This window comes from Hippoglossus stenolepis, chromosome 1 (assembly GCF_022539355.2).
Source record: "Hippoglossus stenolepis isolate QCI-W04-F060 chromosome 1, HSTE1.2, whole genome shotgun sequence".
Lineage (NCBI taxonomy): Eukaryota > Metazoa > Chordata > Actinopteri > Pleuronectiformes > Pleuronectidae > Hippoglossus > Hippoglossus stenolepis.
The window spans coordinates 17,931,767-17,956,047 of record NC_061483.1 but is presented as its reverse complement, the minus strand read 5'-3'; the positions used below and the strand labels follow the sequence as shown (position 1 = coordinate 17,956,047).

Below are 24,281 nucleotides of genomic sequence, written 5' to 3'. Positions count from 1 at the left end.
ATGTGGATCACAGAGGACATTTAGGCTAAAAACACGGTGTAAAGGACCTTGTTTCGAGTCGGATTTGAATGTCGGGGCTTACGGACACTTGGATGACACCACAGGAGCAGTATGGAGGCATGTTATGTTTTAATTTCTGTTGTTTTTTAAAGTTTGAAGAAGTGGTCCCCAGTTACTTCAATTGTATTGGATTTGGCTGCAACGCTGTTTACCCCCGAGACTCAAAAAGCGTTTTCTGGACTCAAACACTTCACCCACCCCTCCATCGGCATAGTGGTGAGTGGATGAGTGAATTATCTTTTTTGGTTGAACTATCCCTTTAAGTGTGTATTATTTCATTGGTTTAATATCATTACATACAGTGTTTAGTGTACACAGTGTGACTCCTCAGTGACCGGAATAAAATACACAGATTTGACTGGATGAAACCTACATCATGCAAATTATGATGTCTAATAAACCAACATCAGTTTGGTCAAGTCAATATAATGACGTCGTGTCATTATATTGACTTGACTGAGTAAAAGCAGCCTGTCGGTCGTTCAAAGTGAATACCATCTCTACCGCTCACCAGCTTTTGTTATTAGTATGGCCACATTAACCAAGGTTACAGGCTGAATTAGTAGTAAAACTGACTACCTTTTATTACACAGAGGAAAGCACATATGTATAGAGTGTAATGCTTACTGGAAAAAAACCATAAGGAGATCACCAATACATATACAGGGAGCGAGACAGTGAGTCCATCTACCATCAAGTTACTGAAACTGTTGGAGAGTGTCTGATAGATTAAAGGTGGTTAAATTTAGATTGATGGATTAATTAGTCAACCAACGAGTTGTTTGTTGCCATCCGGGCTTTGAGCCGGTTGATTTTGAGAGGGAGTAGACCAACCATCTCCTTACTCAGCTCCAGCTCCGTCTCCACAGTGGCTGCTGCCTCAGGGTGGGACTCACAATACTGCACCACGTACCTAGACAACAGGTGGAGGGGGAAAGTGATGATCAACACGTTACTCAAATAAACATGGCGGCTGGCTGCATTTAGACTGTTAGAGCACATCCTTGTATTCATCATCTCCGACAGAGAGGTTAGGTTTTCGGAGTGAGATAGCAGGATTACACAAAGTGGTGGTTTATTTTGAAGCGGATCCGGATCAGGGGGCGGATCCAGGATTTTTTAAACTTTCTTTAACTTTGTGAGACAAGGCTTCTCAAAAAAAATAGTGTTGAGATCTTTCTAAAAAAAAAACAATCAAGCGTGTGTCAAGTGCCAATGTCTATGAACAGGTGACATTTTGTGCAGATCTTGATAATGATCCTGATTTTGCGAACAAAATATGTATTTTTTGCTGGGTGATCTTTATTCCTTTCGACTATATCAACAATGGATGGTCTGCATATATTTAATGTAAACAGTTTGCAGTGTCTGATCTCATTTCATGAATATGTGCCCTTCTAATTTTAACTAATTTCAACTTCCCTTTCTAGTCCACCAATTAGATCTGTCTTTTATTCAACTTTCCTCTTACTTCTGTATTAACCTATTTTATCAATCTATTACTCTCATCCTGTAGTTTAATAAATATGTAGCCCAGAAAGTTTTTTGTGTGTATCTACAAAATGTACGAAATATTTATACTCATACTTGTAGTTATCTAGAGATTTGTCGAGGTTTTCCAGCTGATCAGAGGGTGGAGAGCTGATGAGGCGGCCGTACAGTCGGGCTACTCTGAAGCGAGCCACCAGAGCTGGTCTGAGCACCTCCTCCTCCAGGTGCTCCGGAACTTTCCCTTCCGGAGAACATAGAGAGTCTAGGAACATCTGGAAGTACCTGGAGAGGAGAAGATAACAAATAAGTCAGATTGAGTAACAGAGGTTTTTCAGACACTCATAGGTACAACAATCACACACATACACTCACTTTGCAGATGCAGAGCAGAGGTTGTTGAATTTCTTAACGGTGTGGCTATCTAGCGACTGTGTATCAGCTTGTCTGTTGGCCAGCATCAGCTTCAGGTCCATCATTTCACTGTAGATCTCTGCCAGCTCAAACATCAACTGCCTGCGGATCATTAGGTAGTACCGGGCATTTAAGTCTACAGAAAAACAGTAGGGGACAGAGAAAGACAGAATGTGTCAACTCACGTAGATCGTTATTCTTATTCAATCTTTTTTTCAACTGAATTCCATCTTGTGTGAGTTTTCAAAAGGACCAAACAAACAAAGTTGAGACCGAAGGAAGAAATGAGCTCGGTACCATTACAGATGGTCTCCAACATATCAACTCTTCGTTTGTGCATTTTGCAGCGTCGCTCCAGATCCTCCTCAAAGAAAGCTAGGGCCCTGAATAGAGCGCTGTAGTCCTGCAAAATCTCTACGTGGTCCGTCACATATCCATCCATCACAAAGTAATCCTTGGCCTGCAAGAGACAATCAAAGAATTAAAAAGACAGTCACAAAGACAGATCAGTAAAAGACGAAGAGCCAATCCATTTCAGATTCACTATCATTTATGACAGTTGAAAATTTGCTCGTAAACTTGTGTGGATGAAGAAACAAAAGGTTTCTGAGGGGCAGCTCTGGCATGAAAACTATCCCTGTGAAATTCATGATTTGCGTAGAATTTCTGTCACAATACATTTGCTTCAATTGAGTCACATTTCTGTTTCTGTTTTTCTGTTGAGTAATCTGGTGGCGTCTGTCTACGCCCGCTGCCTCTGTCGCTGTGAATAACTTACTTCAATGTTGAATCTAATCAAATTAAAACATAATTAACATAATTTGACCAAGCAATAATATTTCATTTATCATCCCAGTGGTTTGCTTCTTGGGAAGAATGCTTGAGAGAATGTGCTTGAGAACAGTAAGGAACAGACGAGTGGATCAAGTGCAGTGCAATGGGCTTGACTTCAGCTTTGGTACATTCACACTCATGTGTTTACTTATTTCAATCCATTAATTATCTATCCAACTTTTAACATAACCCCAATTTGCATGTATTTGGACTGTAGGATGAAGTCAGAGTGCCCGGAGAAAACATAAAATCCACACACAGTCCCCAGGAACCTTGTTGCTGTGAGGCAACAGTGCCAACCACCACACCACTGTGCCACCCTCTGTCCACTACATCTCAATCTCAATGACCTTTACAGCTCTGCTATTGTGTATCCTCATTTTCACTAAATTCATGTTCACTTTTAAAGCTCATCTGCTGTACCTGATGGTGTGCGACAGTGTGTATCCGTGTGTGTGTGTTGAGTATACCTGTGTGACATAATTCTGTCCCACTAGAAATACAGCTCTGGCCTCAGTGAAGTCCAATGGGCACAAACAACAAACCTAGAAAACATAAAGGAGAAAATTTGAGGTTATCAACTGTACTGAGTCATTAAAATATTTGTAGAATGGCGCCCTCTAGTGATGTACTCATCTTGGTTCGTCAGTTATTGCCACATACATGCTCAGTTAACTCGGTTTTTTATCCACCCACTGATACTAATACATCAAAATATTTGTTTACATAAACATGACATTCAACTTATGAGCCAGTGAAATAACACATTATCAATAAAGGAGTATAAAATATTCCTTAACAACAGTTTTAAGTTGACATTGCAGTCTAATTATTATCTAACACAATATCCAGACCTTTTCTTCCAGGCTAGCGATGGAGTCAAAGGTGTCTTCAGAGCCAAACAGCAGGGCGTTCTTCCTGCCTTTCTCTTCCTCCTCCTCCTCTTGTTGTCTCGCTCTCTTCGACTCTTCTTGACGATCAGTATCCAGCTCTCCAATGTTGTCCTGGTGGAAAACATTTTATTTTAAATTATTGTGTACTTCTGAGCTCAAAGGCATGGGCAGCCATAAAGATAATTTACACAGGAAAAGATGCATAGCAAGGTTTGTTAATGTGATGATATTTAATCCTTTAACTTTAGCTAAAACTTAGGTGAACAATCTTTGGAACAAAATCCTTTTCCTTTGGGTTTTCTGCTGATAATGTTGATGTTTCTGTGGGTGCTGCTCTTTCTGTTCAGTCATTGTGGCTGTTGCTGTTTGTTCATAAGACTGGAGTGTAAGTCATGTGACCCGTGTCCAAGTCATGAGTTTAAAAATAGCTGCAGGCACACACACGTGTGCACACACACACAAGCACAATCATGCAGTACCTCAAGCAGCTTCTTAGCATCCTGCAGGAGGTTGAGGCAGTATTTGATCCAACATCTCGCAATATCTGCTCTCTTTTGTCTGAGCTGCTCCCTACACTCACTCTCTGTCTCACCTGTGTCAGACAGAAGGAGTGAGAGACGTTAGGATGAGTCAGGAGAGAGAGGGAAGGAATGCTATATGTGTACAGTGGCCAGGAAAAGTAAGTGAGCCCTTTGAAATGACCTATTCATGTATAAATATGTCTTCAAATATGGTCTGATCTTCATTTAAGTTACACTTTTTTGAACAAACACAATAAACTTCAAACTACTACCACACAAATCATTGTTTTGTTCTTGTCCATGCTGAATGCAATCGGAAATTCACAGTGTAGGTTAGAAAAAGTATGTGAGACTAAAGACCTTAGCAAAAGCTAACGCGAGTCAGGAGTTAACAAACGTGGAGTCTGATCAATGAAACAAGATTGAAGTTGTGTGTTAGAGCAACTTCAACATCTAAAAACACTCAATCATTTGGAGGTTTCTTTTCACATGATGCATCTGCTGGTGTGGACTGTGCCTCACAGGGAAGAGAATTGTGGATTTTCATGAAGCTAGAAATTGTCACCATACAGATACTTGCTATTCAACAGTTAGAAAAACTGTCTTTAAACTGAGCTGAGCCAAAATGGCTTCAAAGGCCTTGCTCACAGTTGTGTTATCAGTCCTGTAAATATTTATATTAATTAAAAATGTCTATACTTACTTTCCTGTGCTGCAGCCTCAGAAGGAACCTCTCCTGCCAAACCTGCTACGACAGTAGCTGCTGAGAGGCAATGTCTGCCTTCCATGTAGTGGCCCTTAAAAAATTCACACACACACACACACACACACACACACTGTAAAACTGAACCACAAAGAAACTGGAACTTTACCATGTAGTGGAAACTGTGACATTCAAATCAAACCAGTAGAACATTGTGGCTCATATCATGCAAATGTCTTTTATATTTTAGGTTTTAAAGAAATAGTTTTTAATCTATAAAAATCCATCTCAGCCTTACCTTAATGATGTAATACTGTGATAGTGAGGCAGCGTTCAGGGCCCACTCTATCGGACTGAACTCATTTAACTTTAACTGTCTCTGCAGGGTGGTGTGACAGTAGGTGGCTGCCCGCTCATTTTGACCTGAAAAAGAAAACACGCAAGAGATTATAAGTATTTAAATAAATAAGGATGTGTATTAGCATAAAATCAGTCCACTTCATTTTATTCACATAGATAAATATGAAGCCATAATGCTTCATAAGCTCTTCAACAACCAGCAGATGCTCATGGAGTTTCTATATCATTTACAGATAGGTATATTTTACATGAGCAAAACAGTAAATACATACTGTTCCGTAAATATGACTCAAACTAAATCCTACTCACCAAGGTTTTTATAGACTTGAGCAAGGTAGTACATGGTATGAGTGTACGCCAACTCAAACCTGGTTGGTATAAGAGTAAAGATGGAGTGAAGGGAAAGAAGGGAAAGTAAAGTAACAACATGATTATAACTACAGGCAGGTAAGATCTGCGTGCACATGTCTCTATGTGGACACTGGAGGTTACAGTTTACCTCTTGGTTCTTTCCTGATGTGTCAGCAGGTTCTCCTCAGTAGTGAAGTACTCCGTCATGTCAGTGGGAGGACTGCCATCCTGAAAGACAAGAAAACACAACAAAGATCATTTGAATGCTGGTGTCAAGAGCAAGTAAAACACTCAGGACTAACACTTATAGGCTGCATGCAAAATTGCTCCATTTTGGCTACCAAGAGCACATTTCATCTATAAAAAGTGCAGTGTAAGTAGCATGTACACAACGTTTACATCAAAAACACAACAACAACAGTCAGACACATGAATGATTTGACACTGGTGAGACCAATGAACAATGATTAATAAATCTGTCAGTCACTAGATCAACCTCACCTCCTTCATATATCGAAGGTAGATGGATTCTGCTGTTTCCAGGAATCCCTGAGCTGTCTCCGTCTCGTCCCAGCCGGCCCACAGAATGCCCAGCTGGTTCTGAGGACACAAACAAACAGCACACGTGATCAATATCATCTGATCAACTGATCCATTACTACTACTGGGATCTGGTTTTGAGAGGAATTTTCTACTAACAACGTGATGGCTTTACTGGGATTCATGTAGCTGTTCATATATATATATATATATATATATAGACCCATAAGCTGGACTGTGTGCAAACGGGAAGAGGAGGTGCACGCTGCCTGTAGAAGTAGAAGAGGAAGCTGGTTGATCAGTAGCAGCATCTCAGTCATAATCTATTAGGGTTGTCAAAAGAATCCATCATCAGATACTACATACAAACAAGTGGTGTAGCAGAACAAACTTGGCGAAGCATCTTTAAGACCGACACCCGGGTCTTTATGACGAATTTTGAAAGGCCAGTAAAGCTCCTGTTTCAACAACACTGAAGTATTGAACAGTTTTTTATGAACGTCAACAGTTTAACTATTAGCAATTAGCCGACAGCCACATTAGCCGTCTGTTAAGTTATCATTAAGCTAGCGGCTACGGCGACTAACGCCAATGTGGGAGCTGGACAGCTGAGCGTCTGTAACGGTCACAGACAATAGTTCATTTGACAGGACAACACAACTGTCTGTGTCTGAAGAGTCACCGACTGGAGCTGAGACAAGTCCACCAGCAACCGGACACAAACAGGGATGTTGATGTCATCGTCTGTATTGTTCTAATCTTCAAACATTTGTTATGCCTCTTCATTTTTTTAGTAAAAACATCTGCTGCTGGGCTCATGGACAGTTTGCTTTTATTCATGTTGAAGTGGACATTACCCGGACGTTGATAAACAGCGACACATTGTCGGACGACGCTCTGCATCTGTCCAGCAGCTTCAGGCTGTTCATCAGATGCTCCTGTCCGGCTGACAGCTCCTCCGTGTCGACGTGGTTGACGCCCAGGTAGTACTCCACCGCCCCGAGCTGAGCGGCCCGCAGCCCCGCCGGAGAGTCGCCGGAGAGTCCCCGCTGACCGACCCCATCCTCCCTCTGCCCGTCCACCGGCTGCTCCGCCGGCCGCTGCTCGCCGCCGCCGCCGCCGTCCTCCTCCTCCTCCTCCTCCGCCTGGTCCTCACCGTCACCGGCTTCGAAACACTTGAGCGCGGAGTAGATCTCTCGGAGCAGCTCCCTGGCCTTGTACTTGGAGCGGAACGGGTCGTTCTCTGGGTCTTTTCGTGATTCCACATCCGTCAGGTTTTGGGCGTTGGTGAATCTGTCGCAGATCGCTCTCCACTCATCACTGCGCAGGGACGCCATGTTTCTCCTCTTCTTCCTCTGTGACGCTCAGCTGCGACTTGCTCGTTTCTGTATACAGTCCTGTGTACTGTCGCACTACTGCCACCTGCTGGAGTTAACGTGTTATCGCTTCTATAATGTCCACATCCACTCCATTATATAAACACAATTCAGAGGTAAATGTGCATTTAAGGATTGAATTAAACTCCACCATGACACGGAACTCTAACTACTACTACAATACTGTTTTTACTTCTTTTACTGTGCAATACTTTATCATTATGTACTGTTTTGTTTTAAAGGTTCAGTGTGCATAATGTATTTATATCTACTGGTGAAATTGCATGTTGCTTACACCTTCCCCTTCCAAATATGAAAGAGAACCTGTGGAAGCCTTCAGTTGTCATAAAAACTCAAAAGGTCTTTAGTATGTCCAGTGTGGGCTACTGTAAAAAACATGGCGGCATCCGCAGAGAGGACCCACTCCTGATGTAAATATGCAATATTTAAATATAAAGGGGGCATTCTAGGGTAAGAAAACAACGATTCATACAGTTAAGATGAAACACAATTGTGAAAACATCACTAGGATTATTTTATATTCAATTTCTGCTAATAGATCCCTTTCACCTAAATCTTACACACTGAACCTTTATGTTTAATTGTTTGGATATATAAGATCACAAAAATGTTGTAATCTCTCTTGTACCTAAATTGTAAATATTTGATGTGAAAGGGGATACGAGGAATAACGAAATAAATACGAAGTTTCAAATTGTTTCACGTTCAGTGTTAATTTAACAGGGCATTAGGTTGCACTTCTGAGTGTAAACACAACGCAGGGGCCCCCATGGGGAAATATCGGACACAGCAAAGGCTGCCTGTTCTCTGAGTAACAATCATCATGGAGCAGACAAACAAGAATAATGAGAAAACTGCAGTCGCAAAGTCCAACGTCAGAAAAACAGTCATTAAAGCTGTGAATTGTGTTCAAGTTGGTTAAAGCCAGTTTATTTAACAAACCCAGAGAATCAAAATTGTGAATCAGGGAAAGAGAATGTGAAGTGTACGACAATAAATTAATGTGAATGACACATAATAACTACATATGGTACATTTAGTTAGCACTGACAGAGGCAGCTTGTCTTTCCCAGTCATGTAGGATTATATATTGGCGATCTCAGCCTAATGATACAGATTTACAGTCTAGGGGTAGCTGCACCACATAAAAACACAAACATTTTTAGTTTTTATAATTTAAACATTTGATTATGCAATCATTATTTATCACACAACAGTAAAACGTGTCCAATCAGATCCTCAAATATTGTTTTCAAAGTACAGCAACAGCATCTTTCTCCTGTGTGTGTCCTGTGTTTCAGTAAAGGTTAATGAATGAAGTCCATATACTGAACTGAACTAAGGTTAAATTCTCTATAAAATATTATGGCTGAGCATAATGATTGTTCTAGCCTCGTTCTAAAGTGTTAAATGATCAGTGGATTATCTGTGCAAAGCATCTAGTAACCACCAGGCTGGTTAGCTCGGTGTACATTCACCTACATTATATTTTTGTGCGTCATGTTGATGTAACAAAACAATTTAAAAATAAATCACAGCAGTTGACCTTAAATCGCTGAGGAAAGCGTTTGCTTTTTCTGTCTGTATCGTAAAAAGTGACTAAAACTTTATGAGGATGATGAGTCGTGGTAATTTCATGGTGTAAGTGACACGGTTCAAATGATTCGATAAAATGTTGATGTTTAGGGGGCTGTTGTCACAGCATGGTGCCATTCTGAAGTGGATCTTCTCCATCTGCTTCACGTTGTCACTGAGATTGCTTCTTCTTCTCCATGCTGAAATAATGCAGAGACAGTCAGAGTGCATATGAGTCGATCACAAACTCATTACCTAAATTTTACGGTTAAGTTCACTTATTTTCCGCCTAGGTCTTATTTTCCTAGACATTAACACCATGTTCATTACATCACGTTACACTTTCTCCACTGGAGTGTATCCCAGAAGAAAGTGTTTCCTCTTAACTGGAGTCATTGAAATATTGAAAAAAAGTGAAAAGTCTTGGCGGTAAAAATAAGGACCAGGTTCAAAATAACTGGCCATTGAATATTTGCTACCACAAATAACAGAGAACATACAAGACAGAAATAAGATGACGTGTTTAAACACACAAGTTTCACATTAAAGTAAACAGTATAAGAAGTAGCCTGATCAGCCACCTGTACAAGATCATGGACATTTGCAGACAAGTCAGGTGGCATAAAGGGTGGCTGAAGTGTTTGGGTCCACAAAACACTTTTTGTGTCTCAGGGGTAAACAGTGTTTTGTGGACTCAAACACTTCACCCACCCCTCCATCGGCATAGTGGGGAGTAGATAATGTGTGAAATTTCATTTTTCGGTGAATTGTAACTTTAAAGATGCATCACCTGGCAGAGCAGGGCATGTGGTGGCATAATCTATCAGTCAAAGTAGACCATAATACTGGCCTGCTATACAAGCTGCTATAACAATATAAACAAAAAAATATTGCCAGTACCTGCAAGGTATCAAAAAGAACTAACTGAAAAAAACATGGTCCAAGCATCCCTTCTTTAGCACATGACATAAATCCTCCACATTTGAGTAACCATGGATGAAAAAATGTGTTTAGACATCCTCTTCATTATGAATCCCCTTGTCCACAATGACAAAGAAACACTGGACTGGAGTGTGACTTACTTGTATCTCATGAGACGACTGCCCTGGATTAGCTGTGCAGACTCATTGGTCAAATGGCACGCAAAGAGCAGCCAGTTGCGTGGCTGCACCTTGTAGGCGAACCTCATGAAGAGCAGTGAGTAACAGGACAGAGCTGAGACGGGGGGGACACAAAAGACCTTTATTAAATCAAATTTATAGCTAACATCAAATCCTGGACACTTCTTACCCCTGCTTAAATATGTAAAACACAGGATGTGGGTATTTTGTGCCATGCAGTTGTGCTGTTGTGTTTATCTGTATATCTGTCTGAGTGTCTTACCGAATGTCATCCTGCCACTGATAATCTCAGGGCTCTTCTTCATATCTGCTATGGCGGCTATGGGAAGACCCCAGTTTGCGATAGGACCCCAGAAATGCTGAATTCACAAACACAGAGACAAATTATATTACTACACATTTATCGTATACTTGTTGTACAGCAGAACAGAATTACAGGATAATGAAGTTGTGAACTCTAAACAGTTAAATCCACATTGTGAATTGAAAATGTGATAGAAAAGAGAAGTAGTAAAGATTTGAAAATGATAAACTTAAACACACGTGCACTCATATTGAAAGGTATGACTATAAAGTCAAAATAGGAAGGTAGACAGATAAACCAGTGGACAAACACATACACTATACTGACATACAGATGGAAAGACACCAAGGATGAGTGCTTACCGTGCTGTTGAATGTTGTTTATTAATCCAGGGTCACATAGAGGAGAAAAGGAAAAACACAGATAAGTCATAATGAAATGATCTTGGTCACAGAAGAGCCAATGACACTTTAAACAGACATTTCTGCATTGTTTATACTGTATGTATAAACAATGCAGAAATCATGTGTGTTTAAGTTTAAATGTTATGTAAAGAATATTTTTTTATTTTCCTAATTGAAATTCTATATATATTTATTTGTATTTTTATACCATTCTAGTTTTAACCATTGATTATAAGTCAATGACATTTCTTTGGCACAAGGGTTTGATAACATCCTTGCAATCAATCCCAATTCTTTCAATAGATCCTTGTATGCATGGCGATATATCTGTCTTGAAAAATGTTACTATTCCCTAATATCGGCACTGGTCCATATCTGTTGGGCAACTACTGGCATAACATTGATAAAACAAACTGATACACATGATGACAAAAACACAACACCAATACAGTCTGGTTTTGTCAGGAAGCCAGAATTGACGCTAGGTGCCTTACATACATCATCATATAGTGTGTCTCGCCCTCTGTTTAAGTGCATTTGTTTGACTTTCAAACTGTATTTTATGTAAACAGAGATGACCTCTTGCGTCACTCAGAATTTTGCCTTTAATCTGTGGCAGGTACACACACACACACACACACACAGCACCAGGGCACACGTACACATTAACCCACCACCTCGACATGGTCCGAGTTAATGTGAACTGTGAACTGTAAAATCTGACTCTGGCCACAGCTTCCCACCCAGCTCAACACTGTTATTAAGACTTCACCTAGTATGACTTGTACAGGTTGTTTCTGTGTGTTTCTAGACAGACTGAGCGAATATCCCCTTTAGCGTGGTTTAGTATTTAAGCATAAAAACTAGTTTATCCACATGTTGATGAGCCGTATCTAAACTGGAGTGACAGGCTCAGTCCGCGCTCCACTTCAAACACAAGTGTCCTTAGAAGCGGACAGAGAAACCCCGTTTCAACACAGCAGACAGAAACACGGGAATACGTGGCACTGGTGACGGAGTTTAAAGTGTCAGCCTGGTTGTTAAACATTACCAAAAGTTACCAGAGGCTAGCAGCTCATTTAGCCGCCGGGCTAACGAGCGTTAGCATGCGCGTCAAGCGGTGCTAACACATAAAACTTACAAACGTCTCATACAGACCTCATCAAATAATCCCTGAAGTCTTTGCTCTTCAGGTAGTCAATAGATTTCCTAGCGATAATCCCGGCCATGGTTGCACGCTGTGTTGTGGTGTGTTTCAGCCGAGAGAGGAGCCGCGTTTGCCTGAAGGACGACGACTGGAAACTCAGAGCAGAGGGCGACCGGTCAAATTTCCAGCAACAACACTGCGCTTTACGACACTTCCGTAAAGACGAAGCGCAGACGCTCCGGTCGCCTGATAAGAATTTTTTTAAATATATACATATAAACATAGACACAAATAAAAAAAAAATCTTGTACTTTATGCATTACAAAATAGTAAATATAATGTTAAGAGTCAGCATAACTGAACGATTAATATGTGTATATTATTGAAATGTATTTTCTTTTCCTTTGTTTACTATTTATTTTCTTCCCCTGAACACCTGAAATGTTTATCGTTTATTGCCTATGTGTAATGAATAGTAATAATAATAAAAAAAAAAATTAAACCATATGTAATAAAACCTGATAACTAAGCCTCTATTGTCATGTAGTACAAGTCGCATGGGGTCATTTCTGATTGTTTCTGTCGCCTGATAAGCTCAGACAGGATAATACTAACACACAGAGATAAGACCAGGGTTATAAAATGACTGTAATGATAATCTGCTGAAGACAGAAAGCTGCTGTGATGTGCAGTAGATAAGACAAGACAAATACCCTCTAACTGTCCTCATTTACTGCAAAGCACCAAGAGTACCTGGAAGCTCAACACCCATTAAGGCCACTGAAATGTCCACTGTGAATTGAAAATATGTGATAAAATAGATAAGAAGTAAAGATTTGAAAATGAAACACTTAAACCCACATGCACTAATATGACTATAAAGTCAAAATAGGAAGGTATAGACGGATAAACCATTGGGCAAATGATCTAGGTCACAAAAGGGCTAATGCCACTTAAAACAGGACACAGATCCAGGTGCTGCAGTGAGTAAAATCATTTGCTTAGTCTAGCTGTCTCCAACACCCATTAAGTCCACTGAAATCGTTATGATTACATTTTCAAGTTCAAATATAAATTTAGAACAAAACGTTAACACTTCTCAGCTTTTTTTGTTCAGCATGTGGTTTTATCTATTTAGGTGCCATGCTGTTTGGGCTGAACATTGTAAGTGTTTCCTGTCTGAGAACATTTTTGGCCAGTCTTCACAACTTCTAAGGGCAGTCTAAGAGTTGACACTTGGTTTTCAGGTTCTGGTTAAAATCTAGTTTAGTTTGGAGTTAAGGGTCAGGGTTAGGGGAGGTGAACAGAGCTTGTTTCCTTTGAGAGGACCGCGTACCATCCTCCCCTTGACATGTTCTCTCCCCTAAATGGACCAGGGGCCATCCATCACCCTCAAAAAAGCTATAACCTCTATATAACCTACAATCTATGACTATTCTTTGCGTTTGTTCCTTATTATTTATTTAAAAATTGCCATGTGTATTATTATTATTATTATTTTTAGACAATATGAAATATTTTTACCCTTGTTTATTTGAACTTCATTCATATTTTTGTTACATTCTCTTTTATATTTAAAATATGCTTGTTTAGTTGAGCTTCATCGATATTTCTGTCACACTCATACTTTATTCCTAACACGACACAGCTTGTCTTTTAGTTCTTCTGTGAAGTATAGAACGCACAGCGGTTCCTAGACAGATGTACAGTCAGGTGAAAGTGCTCTTCTCTTCACTGTCTACCGCTTCTATTTCTATGTCTATTGCGCGAACACGCTCGCTCGGGCCGCCCTGCGCTTTCCTTTCCATCCGCGCGCCCGTAGAGTCGCCAGTGTGTCTACGTTGAGGGGAAACATCGAGGAAGAGAAATGCCATCTAAGATCGTATTTGACACCGAGGATCTGGTCCAGGAGGAGGAGATGGACACCGTCAGCGAGGCGAAAGCCCTGAAGGTGAGCGCAGAGGCTCCGTACACCGAGAAACACCGACAAATCCACGTCGCTCGCGCGGCGTCGTGTCCCGGCGGCTCCCTGTTTGACAACATGTGGCCGAACGTGCTAACCAGGAAGCATAGCGACCCGGCTAGGTTACTGTTAGCAGACAAGCGTGGCATTGCGTTGTGTGCTGTGGAACGCTGCTGCCATCGTGTAGTTAAAGTGAGGGGCTGTGAACCGGTGCTGTTGGGATGTTAGCACCGTGTTAAGACCAACTGTGCTAGCTGGTCTGGCTAGCTGTGAGTCACATGTTCCTTCCACGTGTTACGGAAAAACCATGGACGCCTTTAAAACACCACATGCACGTGTTTGTGTCTGGGCTGGTGCGCGCGCGTGCCTGTCGATCAGCTGGGCTCGTCAGCTGTCTTGTCAAAAATGATCATAAGTGTAACAGCTACTATTGATTCATGTTATTGGGCATCACTGATATTTTCATGAGTCCGGGATCCACTTACAATAATGCATTGTTTTGTGGAACTGTGGAACTGCTCTTTCCACGACCTTACTTCTGATACTCTTATTTTGATATTATTGATAACTTTTACCCCTGTTTTATTAACATGAAAAGTTATAATAACTAGTCACCACTGACAGAAAGTTAAAATAAGTTGATAAGCTCAAAGAAACTAAAGTTTGATTGGGATAACAACAACAAGGCCATTCAGGGAGCGCGTAGAGATTTTTAGAACTGGAGCTTTCGGAGTGATTTTCTTTCTTTTTTTTTAGAGAGACCTGTAAACAAACTATTAAAATAGTCCAGTATACAGTAAAATAATTCTAAATATAATTTTGACATTACATGAGGAATAATTTGACCTTTTTATTAGAATGACATCATCTCAGTTTTTATAAAATTCAATGCAGTGTCATGTGTAAAACAGATATTTAAAATAGAAGGGTTGAGTAGCTGCACAGTATTTGATTTATCATTTCTGTAAAAATAAAGAACAAGAACAAGGAGGCCAAGAAGTTGAAGAAGAAGCAGCAGACGGAGGAACAAGAGGAGCAGGAGGACCCAGACTGTGAACCTCCAGCACCAAAGAAGAAAAAGAAAAAAGACAAGCTGGCAGGTCACGAAGTGAACGGCCATGATGAGGTCACAGACCTGAACGACAACATCAACGGTATTGAAACACCAAAGAAGAAGAAGACTAAGACAAACACTGAAGGAGACACAGAGGTCAGTGCTTTAGGCTACAGATGTGATTCCTGACAGAAAATAATTTTGTTAATATGAATATAAATACACATTCTCTGGTTATACTCTGTCTCCACTCCAGAAAAAGAAGAAGCAAAAGAAAGCAACCGTAGAGGCAGCAACCAATGGACATTCCACCCTGAAAACCCCTGTTCAGACACCCACACAGACACCGATACCATCGGGTGAAGAGTCAGCCAGTGACAACGAGAAAGATACGGTAGGACTTGTGGACTGAAATGATTCAAGAAATGTGTGAAACAGAATTAGGCTGGTATTCTGAGAAGACTAGAGATTGATGGAATTGTCTAAATGTGTGGGTTCTCTTCACGAGAAGCGGCTAAATTGAGAAACAAAACTCTTACATGTTAAATGCAAACCAACTAATTTCGGGACCAATAAAGGTTCACTAAAATTATTCCACTTGATTGAATTAGCTTGTAATGGCCATACAACATCAACCGCGGATATTTTTGCTGTCTTTACGTTATTATTGTTTTATTTTTTATGAATGCTCTTTGGAGTCGGCTGTAGAGAGAAAACACTTGCATGGCTGATTGTGTTTATCTGTTTAGGAAACACCAGAGCAGAAGGAAGGGGCCTTTTCCAAGTTCAGGATCTCCGACGTTACCATCAATAAACTGAAAGGTAAGCATCATATTTATATCATCATTCATTTTTAACCACTTTAACTTGAGAGCAGAGGTGTACCGCTACATGTCCAAAATCTGGCTTTTACAAAGCTAAGTAGACGGTGGTTTACTGAACGTAACTTCATAACTTATTTAATATATTTGAACACTTGCATACCTATGGCGTGGCTTCGACTCAGAAGCATGAGTTGGCCTTTAGTCTCCATACTCGACCCGAGCACATTCGCAGATAGCCCGACCAATGTGACTGAATCTGATGCAACCCTGAATATTATTTCAATATTTGTGTCTGAACCCGATTCCTTCTGGACTTGTCAGGACCCAACAAGTTGTGACCACACTCTGCCTCACACACAGTATGTTGATTTGAAATATGTGGATCACTGACATTGACTCAAAGTTGTCCATAGATGGAGAGACACAACTGTTTTTGTACTGGAAATGTTCTCTGGAGAGTTAACAATGGGCGTTGGAGCTGAGTTAAAAAATGTCCCTCTCCCTGTTCTCTCATGCCACTTTCTTCCCCTCCTCTATCTCTCTCTCAGCTCGGGGAGTCACTTTCCTGTTTGACATTCAGGTGAAGACATTTAATCCAGTGTTTGATGGAGAAGATGTAATCGCTCAAGCTCGAACAGGAACAGGAAAGACTTTCTCCTTTGCCATCCCATTGGTGGAGAAGCTTCAGAGGGAATCATTGCCGCCGACCAGAGGCCGAGCTCCCAAGGTACGCACGCACGCACGCACGCACGCACGCACGCACACGCACTGAAGACTAGCATCATCGTCAGAGTCGCAGCATCAGTTGCCATCGTGTTTACATAAGACTGAGTCTCTTCTGTGTGTCTGTAGGTCCTGGTGTTGACTCCAACCAGAGAGTTAGCAATCCAGGTCGCTAGGGACTTCAAAGACGTCGCCAACAAACTTTTCATCACCTGTTTCTACGGCGGCAGCTCATACAACCCACAGAGTAAGTCTCATGCTAAAACTGTTATCTTTCTTAGAAGTGCTCATCATTAGTCTTCACATTCATATTAGAAGCTTTTGGGTTAACAGTGCTAAATAGATGTAAAAGGAAAAAGCGGAAACAGGAGTTAGTAAAGTCAACTGATATGTTTTTTTTATACCTTGGTGCTGGCGTTAGCCAGTGGCTGGAGGCATTATGTACTCGGGTTGGTCGTATGTCTGCCCGTACAGCCGCCCCATTCCTGTGAACACGATATCTCCAGAATTCATCAAATTTGGTACAAACATTCAGTGAGACTCAAAGATGACCTGAATATATCACAGTGATCTCACGTCCCTGTGATGTTATTAGGACTGCCAGTGGGGAATTTCAATACATCTGGCACATTTCATTTGGACTCACTGATTAACTTTCAGTGGTCAAAGGTCAAAATCACAGTGGGCTCAAAAAACTTATTTTGCTCTCTTGAATGTGATATTTCAAGACTGCGTGGGGGTATTTCTTCAACTTTTGATCAGTTGTCAGTTTTATTTAAAGATGAAACGATTACATTTCAGTGGTCGAAGGTCACAGTGACCTTATATTAATCTGAAAAAAGAATGTAGAAATATGTACACGGAAACTGCACTGGTTGGCGTAAGTAATTTTTTATGTAGATGTCTGCTTTTTTCAACAGCGTACTTGTAAAATGAACAGTTCATCAATAATAACATTTATTTATAAAGCTTTTTAAATAATAATCAAAGACGCTTTTTCTTAACAGAGAAAGCAAGTAACAAAACATTGAAAATACACACCATAATTACACTTAATATGTAATGACTTTCTCCATTCTTCTTCCCTCGTCTAGTTGATGCCATCCGTAATGGTATCGATATTTTGGTTGGAACCCCTGGTCGTATCAAGGACCACCTCCAGAACAGCAAGCTTGACCTGTCACAGGTGAAGCACGTCATTCTGGATGAAGTCGACCAAATGTTGGACATGGGATTTGCGGAACAGGTTGAAGAAATTTTGGCTACATCATATGAGAAAGGTAAAGTAAATCTGTGTGTGATGGTTTGTGAAATAAATTTGGAAGAGTAGATTCTCAGATTATCTTAGATACAGCATGTTTTTTTCCCCCCACATAATGGTGTGTGTGTGTGTGTGTGTGTGTGTGTGTGTGTGTGTGTGTGTGTGTGTGTGTGTGTGTGTGTGTGTGTGTGTGTGTGTGTGTGTGTGTGTGTGTGTGTGTGTGTGTGTGTGTGTGTGTGTGTGTGTGTGTGTGTGTGTGTGTGTGTGTGTGTCATCAGACGGCGAATCCAATCCCCAGACGCTGCTGTTTTCAGCCACCTGCCCCGCCTGGGTCTACCAAGTGGCCAAGAAATACATGAGACCAGAATGCAAACATGTTGACCTGATCGGCAAGAAAACACAGAAAGCTGCAACAACTGTGGAGGTAAGTGTGTGTGTAAGAAAGGGCTAGGGGACGTGATAGGGGCATTGGATATGTGATGGATTTAAAAAGCATTGCAGCATTTTTAGCTCCAAGGCTTTGATTTCTTATAGTTGCCTGTAAGCAGGGGCAATTAAAGTAATTGAGGCTGTAAAATAAATTGACATATATCTCCCTCAGGGAAGCACAAGTTAATTTGCAATAAAACTACTATATTTATCATGGACATCAGTGGACTAGATGGAGTTAGTCTGCCAGCGGGATAAATGAAAATGTCTTTCTTTCTCTCTTTTCTCTTTTCGTCTGAAGCATCTTGCCATCGCCTGTCACTGGTCACAGCGCGCAGCCGTGATCGGTGATGTCATCCAGGTTTACAGTGGCAGACACGGCCGAAGCATTGTGTTCACTGAGACAAAGAAAGAGGCCAACGAACTCTCCATGAACGCATCCATCAAACAAGTACATACACACTCCTACCTATACATACACATACTGGGCTGGGTGTGATACCAACTTTTTAAAATGTATCGGTAAACTTTAATGGTCATTTCCCTCTCTCTAAAGACACATGTTCCAGTATCAGAGACCCACATGAAAAGAGGCCATGAAATATTGAAGGCCAAAAAATACACAGAAACTATTTTTGGCCCATAATGCCCAGCCCTAATTCATGACATTTTATGTATAGCCACAGTGGCGATTTATTACACCTTTAAACAGTTAAGTGTGATATGTCATGTAACGCAGTATACATTTTTTTTAACAGTTTTGTTAGATTTGCGAGTTATGAAGCATTCATTTGTAAGCCAAGGTTTTTCTGTTTTAATCTTCAAATTTAGTTTCGGAGAGTTTGTCTTATTTCCCCTCAGATACATTCCAGTAGAAATGGAAAGCAGTAGCTACAATAAAGCAAGAAAATTCTCTCTTTCATGTCTCATTTTATTTTTATTTTATATTTTTAGAGTACACAGACCCTCCATGGTGATATTCCTCAGAAACAGAGAGAGATTACCCTGAAGGGCTTCAGGAATGGGACCTTCGAGGTCCTGGTTGCCACCAATGTTGCAGCTCGTGGATTAGATATCCCTGAAATCGACCTGGTGGTCCAGTGCTCTCCACCCAAGGTGAGACATGTTTCCAGTATTTAACCAGATTTGTATGACTGTTGCCATTTATTAGTGGTTAGATAAGTGAATATGCACGGATTTCTAAGGTTTCGATTCTACTCAAATTGGTAAATAAATTTAAAACTGAGCATTTGCATGCTTTCTGATTTTGTTGAATTTAATATGAAAATATTGGCAGTGCACTTAAGCACACTGATTGATTTCATTTTGAAAATTAAGAATTTCCTCTTTGTGGATATGTGTTTACTGCACACTACCTTACGTTTACGATGAATACAAAAAAAAATCATAAATGCCTGTTGCATTTCCTTTCTCTGAACATATTGCTGTCTCTGTGATTGTTGTCAGGATGTGGAGTCATACATCCATCGTTCAGGACGTACAGGCCGAGCAGGCAGGCCTGGAGTCTGCATCTGTTTCTACCAGAGGAAAGAGGAAGACCAGCTGCGCTACGTAGAAAACAAAGCGGTAAATGTCCTTTTTGTATTCGGTCAAATGAGGAGACAGAAGGGGAAAAAAGAGCGACGGGCTTAGTTGCATGAGTTGGTTCACCAAAATAAAATTAAAAAAATCTTTTAGTCACATCTCTGCTACACATGGTATGGAAAATGTACAAAGGGGTAGAGAAAGAATGAAACTATCAATAATCAATCAAATAGTGTGTGAAAGCGAAAGATTTTATGAACCAGGAAACTAAGTTCAGACATTCTGACTACATCAAATGTCTCTGTATTGACTATTAAACTACATTTCATTTTGTGACCATCCAGGGTATCACATTCAGACGAGTTGGCGTTCCCACTGCCAATGATATCATCAAGTCATCAAGCAAGGATGCTGTCAAGTGAGGAGCATGGCTTAGTGGCTCCTCAAAGCCTCTTTCCCACTGAAATCTTTATCATGATACTGTCCAGTGTGAAACTTATTTCCTGATGGCGCAGAATTAAGTGTCAGATTGTTATGATTTTTTTCCTTCATTGTGTCCAGGTTTTTGGACTCAGTTCCGGTCACAGCTATTGGATACTTTAGAGCTTCAGCTGAGAAGCTGATCGAGGAGAAAGGAGCCGTCGATGCACTCGCTGCTGCCCTTGCCCACATCTCTGGAGCCACAAGTCTGGAGCAGAGGTCACTGCTGAACTCTGATACTGTAAGTCATGTACACACACATACAGTGTATGCAACAATAAAACTGGACACACCACCGTATAATAGCAACCATTGCTCACCCTCACACACAGCTTGTTTTCCATAGAAGATAGAATTATGTGTGCTCATGTCAGGCTGTAGTGTTTCTCACTACTATAGACTTGTGTTTATAAAGTAGGACGACATGACATGACAGTGTCTCGCTCGCCACCTCGGCTGGCTGCAGTTTAAGTCATAAATCCCGCCTCCTCTGTTAGATGGGACATGGACCAAACCAAAAGTCAAAGTACATGTCAAATGGATTTATCTCAAAGATAGTTTCTTCATTTTACATGTTCTTATCACACTGGTGTATGTTCAAATGTTTATTTATCTGGGAACTTTGGTTTTTATTAGTTATTTGATGCTATATACACGGGGTGAAATGTCATGATTGACAGCCACAACTAACTCAAGATTGGTCTAGGATGTGTATTGCTGAGACCATCACCTGATAACTACTGCACAGCCTCGGCCTCCAAATGCCCAAGATGGCAGTGTTCTTATCCCGGATATTTTAGCTTCATTTCTGAACAGTGGGAGGAAGTGAAGAAGCATCTTTCATCTTTATTTACAGTCTCTGATCACAACACTGCAGCTGTGCTTCCCTGCTATCCGTGTGGGTAGGGCAAACAAACAAATAATAGGATGATCCAAAAAGTGAGAACGTTGGGCTTATCAGCTTAATATTTAGACTCCTCTATTCATTTGTTTTGCTTTTAGTTGATTGTATAACCCTACTTCCACCTAATTTATTATTCCTTTTAATATTTCCAGGGTTTCGCCACCATGACGTTGGTGTGTTCTCAGGAGATGCATAATCTGGGTTACGCTTGGAGAAGCATCAAAGAACAACTTGGCGAAGACTTTGAGAACCACATTCAAAGAATGTGCTTCCTTAAAGGCAAAACGGTATGTACTCCAACAAAAATGTACCTATGTGTAAAAGTACTTGTTTGAACAATTTACATGTTACACGTTCTTTTTGCAGTTTTGCATTATATTGCGTGGCATTGTGTGTGTTCATATAAGAGCTTTCAGCAAAAGATACACTTCACTGCATGAGTAGGCTTTTGAGGAATCTTTGCACCAGGCAGAGAATATTTTATGTTTCGTCTACAGTTTTAAATGAAGAGAAGTGATTATTTGAATTTGGTTCAAATGGTCAAATTAATGTTTTTTTGATGGGCATATTAGTGACTTGCCCAAAAAAAGGCCTCCATTGCCATAAAAAGATAATTATGCAGTGAGAAACCCACTGGTAAATTATATTGCAAAAACTGCACTTTTTTCCCAGTTTATATGCAAATTCAGCAACTCAGGTCACACAATAGCTTGTTATCTACAGCAAAAAAACATCTGTTGGCAAAATACTTAACCTTTCTGTAGATGTGACCATTCTGAAAGCGCAGCTTGTACAGAGACTGACTTCTTTGAAAGGCAGAGGAACAGAAAAACTCACCATCTCACCCATATTGTGTTTCCAACAGGGAGTTTGTTTCGACCTCCCAGTTGACAAAGTCAAGCAGATGCAGGTGAGGACGACAGTGACAATTCCCATCTGTTCGAGACGAGCGGTGGTCTGAATTATCCAAAGTAAAATTTAAATATTCTTGTTTAAGTCAAAATCATTTACACCCTGCTCCCTTTCTCAACAGGAGGGCTGGAAGGATGGTCGCCGTTGGCAACTGTCCGCCGCCGAGGAGCTCCCAGATCTGGAGGAGAAGCAGCACAATAACCGCGGCGGCGACAGAGGCTTTGGCAACGGTAACCGTGGCGACAGAGGAGGAGGATTCAGAGGCGGAAGGGGACGTAGTTTCGGGGGAAATGGCGGCCGCAGCAACGGATTCAGGAACGGTGGCGGCGTCGGCGCCGGCAGAGGAGTACACAAACGCAGCTTCGGCGAAGCTTTTGATTACTGAAGCACCAACCTGGGGACTGATTAGACTGACTGTCGCTCGCTGGGCTGACAGTGGTGAGGCGTTATGTGTGGCCAGTGGAAATCTCCCATCATGACAAAAGAAGAATTATAAACTCAAGTATTCACAAGTTTATCACACAGTAAATTAAATTACATGTTATCTAAGGATTAGGGTTTGTTTCCAAGTTGCCACATCCAACGAGTTTAAGATCAGATTTTCTGTGTACAGTGTACACAGTACCACTGGAAGCCATTTAGTAAAGCCTGATGTGTTTCTTTTAGGTGACACATTAGATGAAACTCATGCAATGACATTTTCTGAACTGGTGTCCCTACATACAATAGCACGTAACTCCCTTGCTATGTGTTGAATAGCACAGGAACAAAAACACAGGTGAATCAAACCTGTATTCATAATTTGGCATCATGTGACAACCTGAATTGAAAGTTTAAATGTGTCATCCATTGAGTTCTAGGTAAAGTGTCACTCTTCTATTTTTTTATTTTGTTATATTGGGTGTTTGGGGAACAGCAGCAGCAGCAAATCACACTCTGGTCTTTGCCTGAAATGGCAGATGCATCATCCTGATACAACACTTTTAATCATGACCACTTGATGGCTCCGAGTGTGCAGTACCATGAAGATGCAGTTGCTGTGTCATGTGGGACGTGTGTGTTTCGACCCTGCACTCTGAAAAAGTGATTAAATGGGTTTTAACCTTTACAGTTGTGCAGCCTCACCCTCCGCTGAAACCTCTCTGCCCAATAATATCTTGGATGATTGCTTTGCAATTGCCTCTATTTAATATCTGTGTCTACTGCTTCCATTCATTTGAATGAAATGACTTATTCATTAAAAAAGGTCAACTCAGGTTGTCTTGTGTTGTTTTTTTTTGTAAGGGGTGTAAAATGAATACTAATGTTTTATGGTGTAAGTTTCAGTAATACTGTTTGAGGGAACAGATGCAGTGAATGAATGGATCACTAACAATATGGTTAATGTGAGATGGGACTGCCTCTACACTATATTGAGAAGAAAGTACTGCATGGCACAAAAATTCTGAAGTATAATTAATTGTAAGGTCTTTGAATAGATAAGTGACACGACACAGTTCCTCCTTTTATAAACCTCACTAAATCCCACTTGCCCCCATGCCCACTGGTGTGTTTTATGTACAGGAAATGGATGTTTTTCACCTCTTACCACCCCATACACCCTATATATTTTATACTGCCTTTTTAATTGTAGAATTAAATAATTCCATTTTAATAAGATGATTAGAGAAGTCTGTTTTGTATCCAGTCATAGGACATATAGTAGTAGTGCCATGTAGTGTATGCGAATTGGTTGTAAAGTTGAATAAGAGCAGATAAATATAAGTCAGACCATGACTCAATTAAGGCAGCATTTTAAATTACATCTTTGCAAATTCAGACATAAAAATCCTTCAAATATTTGCATTTATGCCTTTTTATCATACAGAGAAATTATACACACATTTATTCTAATTAGATAAAACTAAAATATATTTCCAGTATCTCTAAATGGTGAAACTGCATTTTTCAATTTTTTTTATTATGTGTAATTACACCAATACCATCAATATTACAGGCAAAACAATAACTCGCACTAGAAAGCATTTATAGTATAAAATACATGAAATTTGACAATATAATGACAGAAGTAATT

At 40.5% G+C, this 24,281-nt stretch overlaps 3 protein-coding genes across 3 annotated transcripts; 1 reads left to right on the top strand and 2 right to left on the bottom strand.

Moving 5' to 3' along the window:
• Positions 1-619: 619 nt before the first annotated feature.
• LOC118108610 (kinesin family binding protein) lies at positions 620-7,547 on the bottom strand. Its single transcript, XM_035155744.2, has 13 exons — positions 7,022-7,547; positions 6,126-6,224; positions 5,773-5,852; positions 5,583-5,641; positions 5,212-5,336; positions 4,914-5,007; positions 4,169-4,281; positions 3,651-3,800; positions 3,267-3,341; positions 2,260-2,422; positions 1,924-2,098; positions 1,648-1,833; positions 620-973 (listed from the first exon to the last, which is right to left on the bottom strand). The coding sequence occupies exons 1-13, from the start codon at positions 7,499-7,501 to the stop codon at positions 823-825; spliced, it is 1,950 nt and encodes a 649-aa protein (XP_035011635.2). The 5' UTR covers positions 7,502-7,547; the 3' UTR covers positions 620-822.
• Positions 7,548-8,464: 917 nt separating this feature from the next.
• mpc1 (mitochondrial pyruvate carrier 1) lies at positions 8,465-12,315 on the bottom strand. Its single transcript, XM_035155746.2, has 5 exons — positions 12,124-12,315; positions 10,924-10,927; positions 10,520-10,616; positions 10,219-10,351; positions 8,465-9,336 (listed from the first exon to the last, which is right to left on the bottom strand). Exons 1-5 carry the CDS (start codon positions 12,192-12,194, stop codon positions 9,309-9,311), a joined length of 333 nt encoding a protein of 110 aa, XP_035011637.1. The 5' UTR covers positions 12,195-12,315; the 3' UTR covers positions 8,465-9,308.
• A 1,586-nt stretch (positions 12,316-13,901) lies between these two features.
• Positions 13,902-23,463, top strand: ddx21 (DEAD (Asp-Glu-Ala-Asp) box helicase 21). Its single transcript, XM_035155581.2, has 16 exons — positions 13,902-14,063; positions 15,052-15,285; positions 15,386-15,523; positions 15,879-15,951; positions 16,502-16,680; positions 16,806-16,923; positions 17,771-17,956; positions 18,216-18,361; positions 18,668-18,817; positions 19,321-19,482; positions 19,834-19,953; positions 20,256-20,329; positions 20,473-20,632; positions 21,448-21,582; positions 22,161-22,205; positions 22,329-23,463. Exons 1-16 carry the CDS (start codon positions 13,980-13,982, stop codon positions 22,590-22,592), a joined length of 2,268 nt encoding a protein of 755 aa, XP_035011472.2. The 5' UTR covers positions 13,902-13,979; the 3' UTR covers positions 22,593-23,463.
• The last annotated feature ends 818 nt before the right edge of the window (positions 23,464-24,281 follow it).

What these genes read in the sequence shown, in the direction of transcription:
- LOC118108610 (XM_035155744.2), bottom strand. Translation starts at nt 7,501, where the DNA reads ATGGCGTCCCTGCGCAGTGATGAGTGGAGAGCGATCTGCGACAGATTC. An exon ending in CGCTGTTTATCAACGTCCGG is followed by an intron (nt 6,225 to 7,021) that starts GTAATGTCCACT and finishes TTGTGTCCTCAG; the next exon opens with AACCAGCTGGGCATTCTGTG. An exon ending in GTTGGAGACCATCTGTAATG is followed by an intron (nt 2,099 to 2,259) that starts GTACCGAGCTCA and finishes GTTTTTCTGTAG; the next exon opens with ACTTAAATGCCCGGTACTAC.
- ddx21 (XM_035155581.2), top strand. Translation starts at nt 13,980, where the DNA reads ATGCCATCTAAGATCGTATTTGACACCGAGGATCTGGTCCAGGAGGAG. An exon ending in TACCATCAATAAACTGAAAG is followed by an intron (nt 15,952 to 16,501) that starts GTAAGCATCATA and finishes TCTCTCTCTCAG; the next exon opens with CTCGGGGAGTCACTTTCCTG. An exon ending in GGCTACATCATATGAGAAAG is followed by an intron (nt 17,957 to 18,215) that starts GTAAAGTAAATC and finishes GTGTGTCATCAG; the next exon opens with ACGGCGAATCCAATCCCCAG.
- mpc1 (XM_035155746.2), bottom strand. Translation starts at nt 12,194, where the DNA reads ATGGCCGGGATTATCGCTAGGAAATCTATTGACTACCTGAAGAGCAAA. An exon ending in CAGTGGCAGGATGACATTCG is followed by an intron (nt 10,352 to 10,519) that starts GTAAGACACTCA and finishes CCCCCGTCTCAG; the next exon opens with CTCTGTCCTGTTACTCACTG. An exon ending in AGTCGTCTCATGAGATACAA is followed by an intron (nt 9,337 to 10,218) that starts GTAAGTCACACT and finishes GCATTATTTCAG; the next exon opens with CATGGAGAAGAAGAAGCAAT.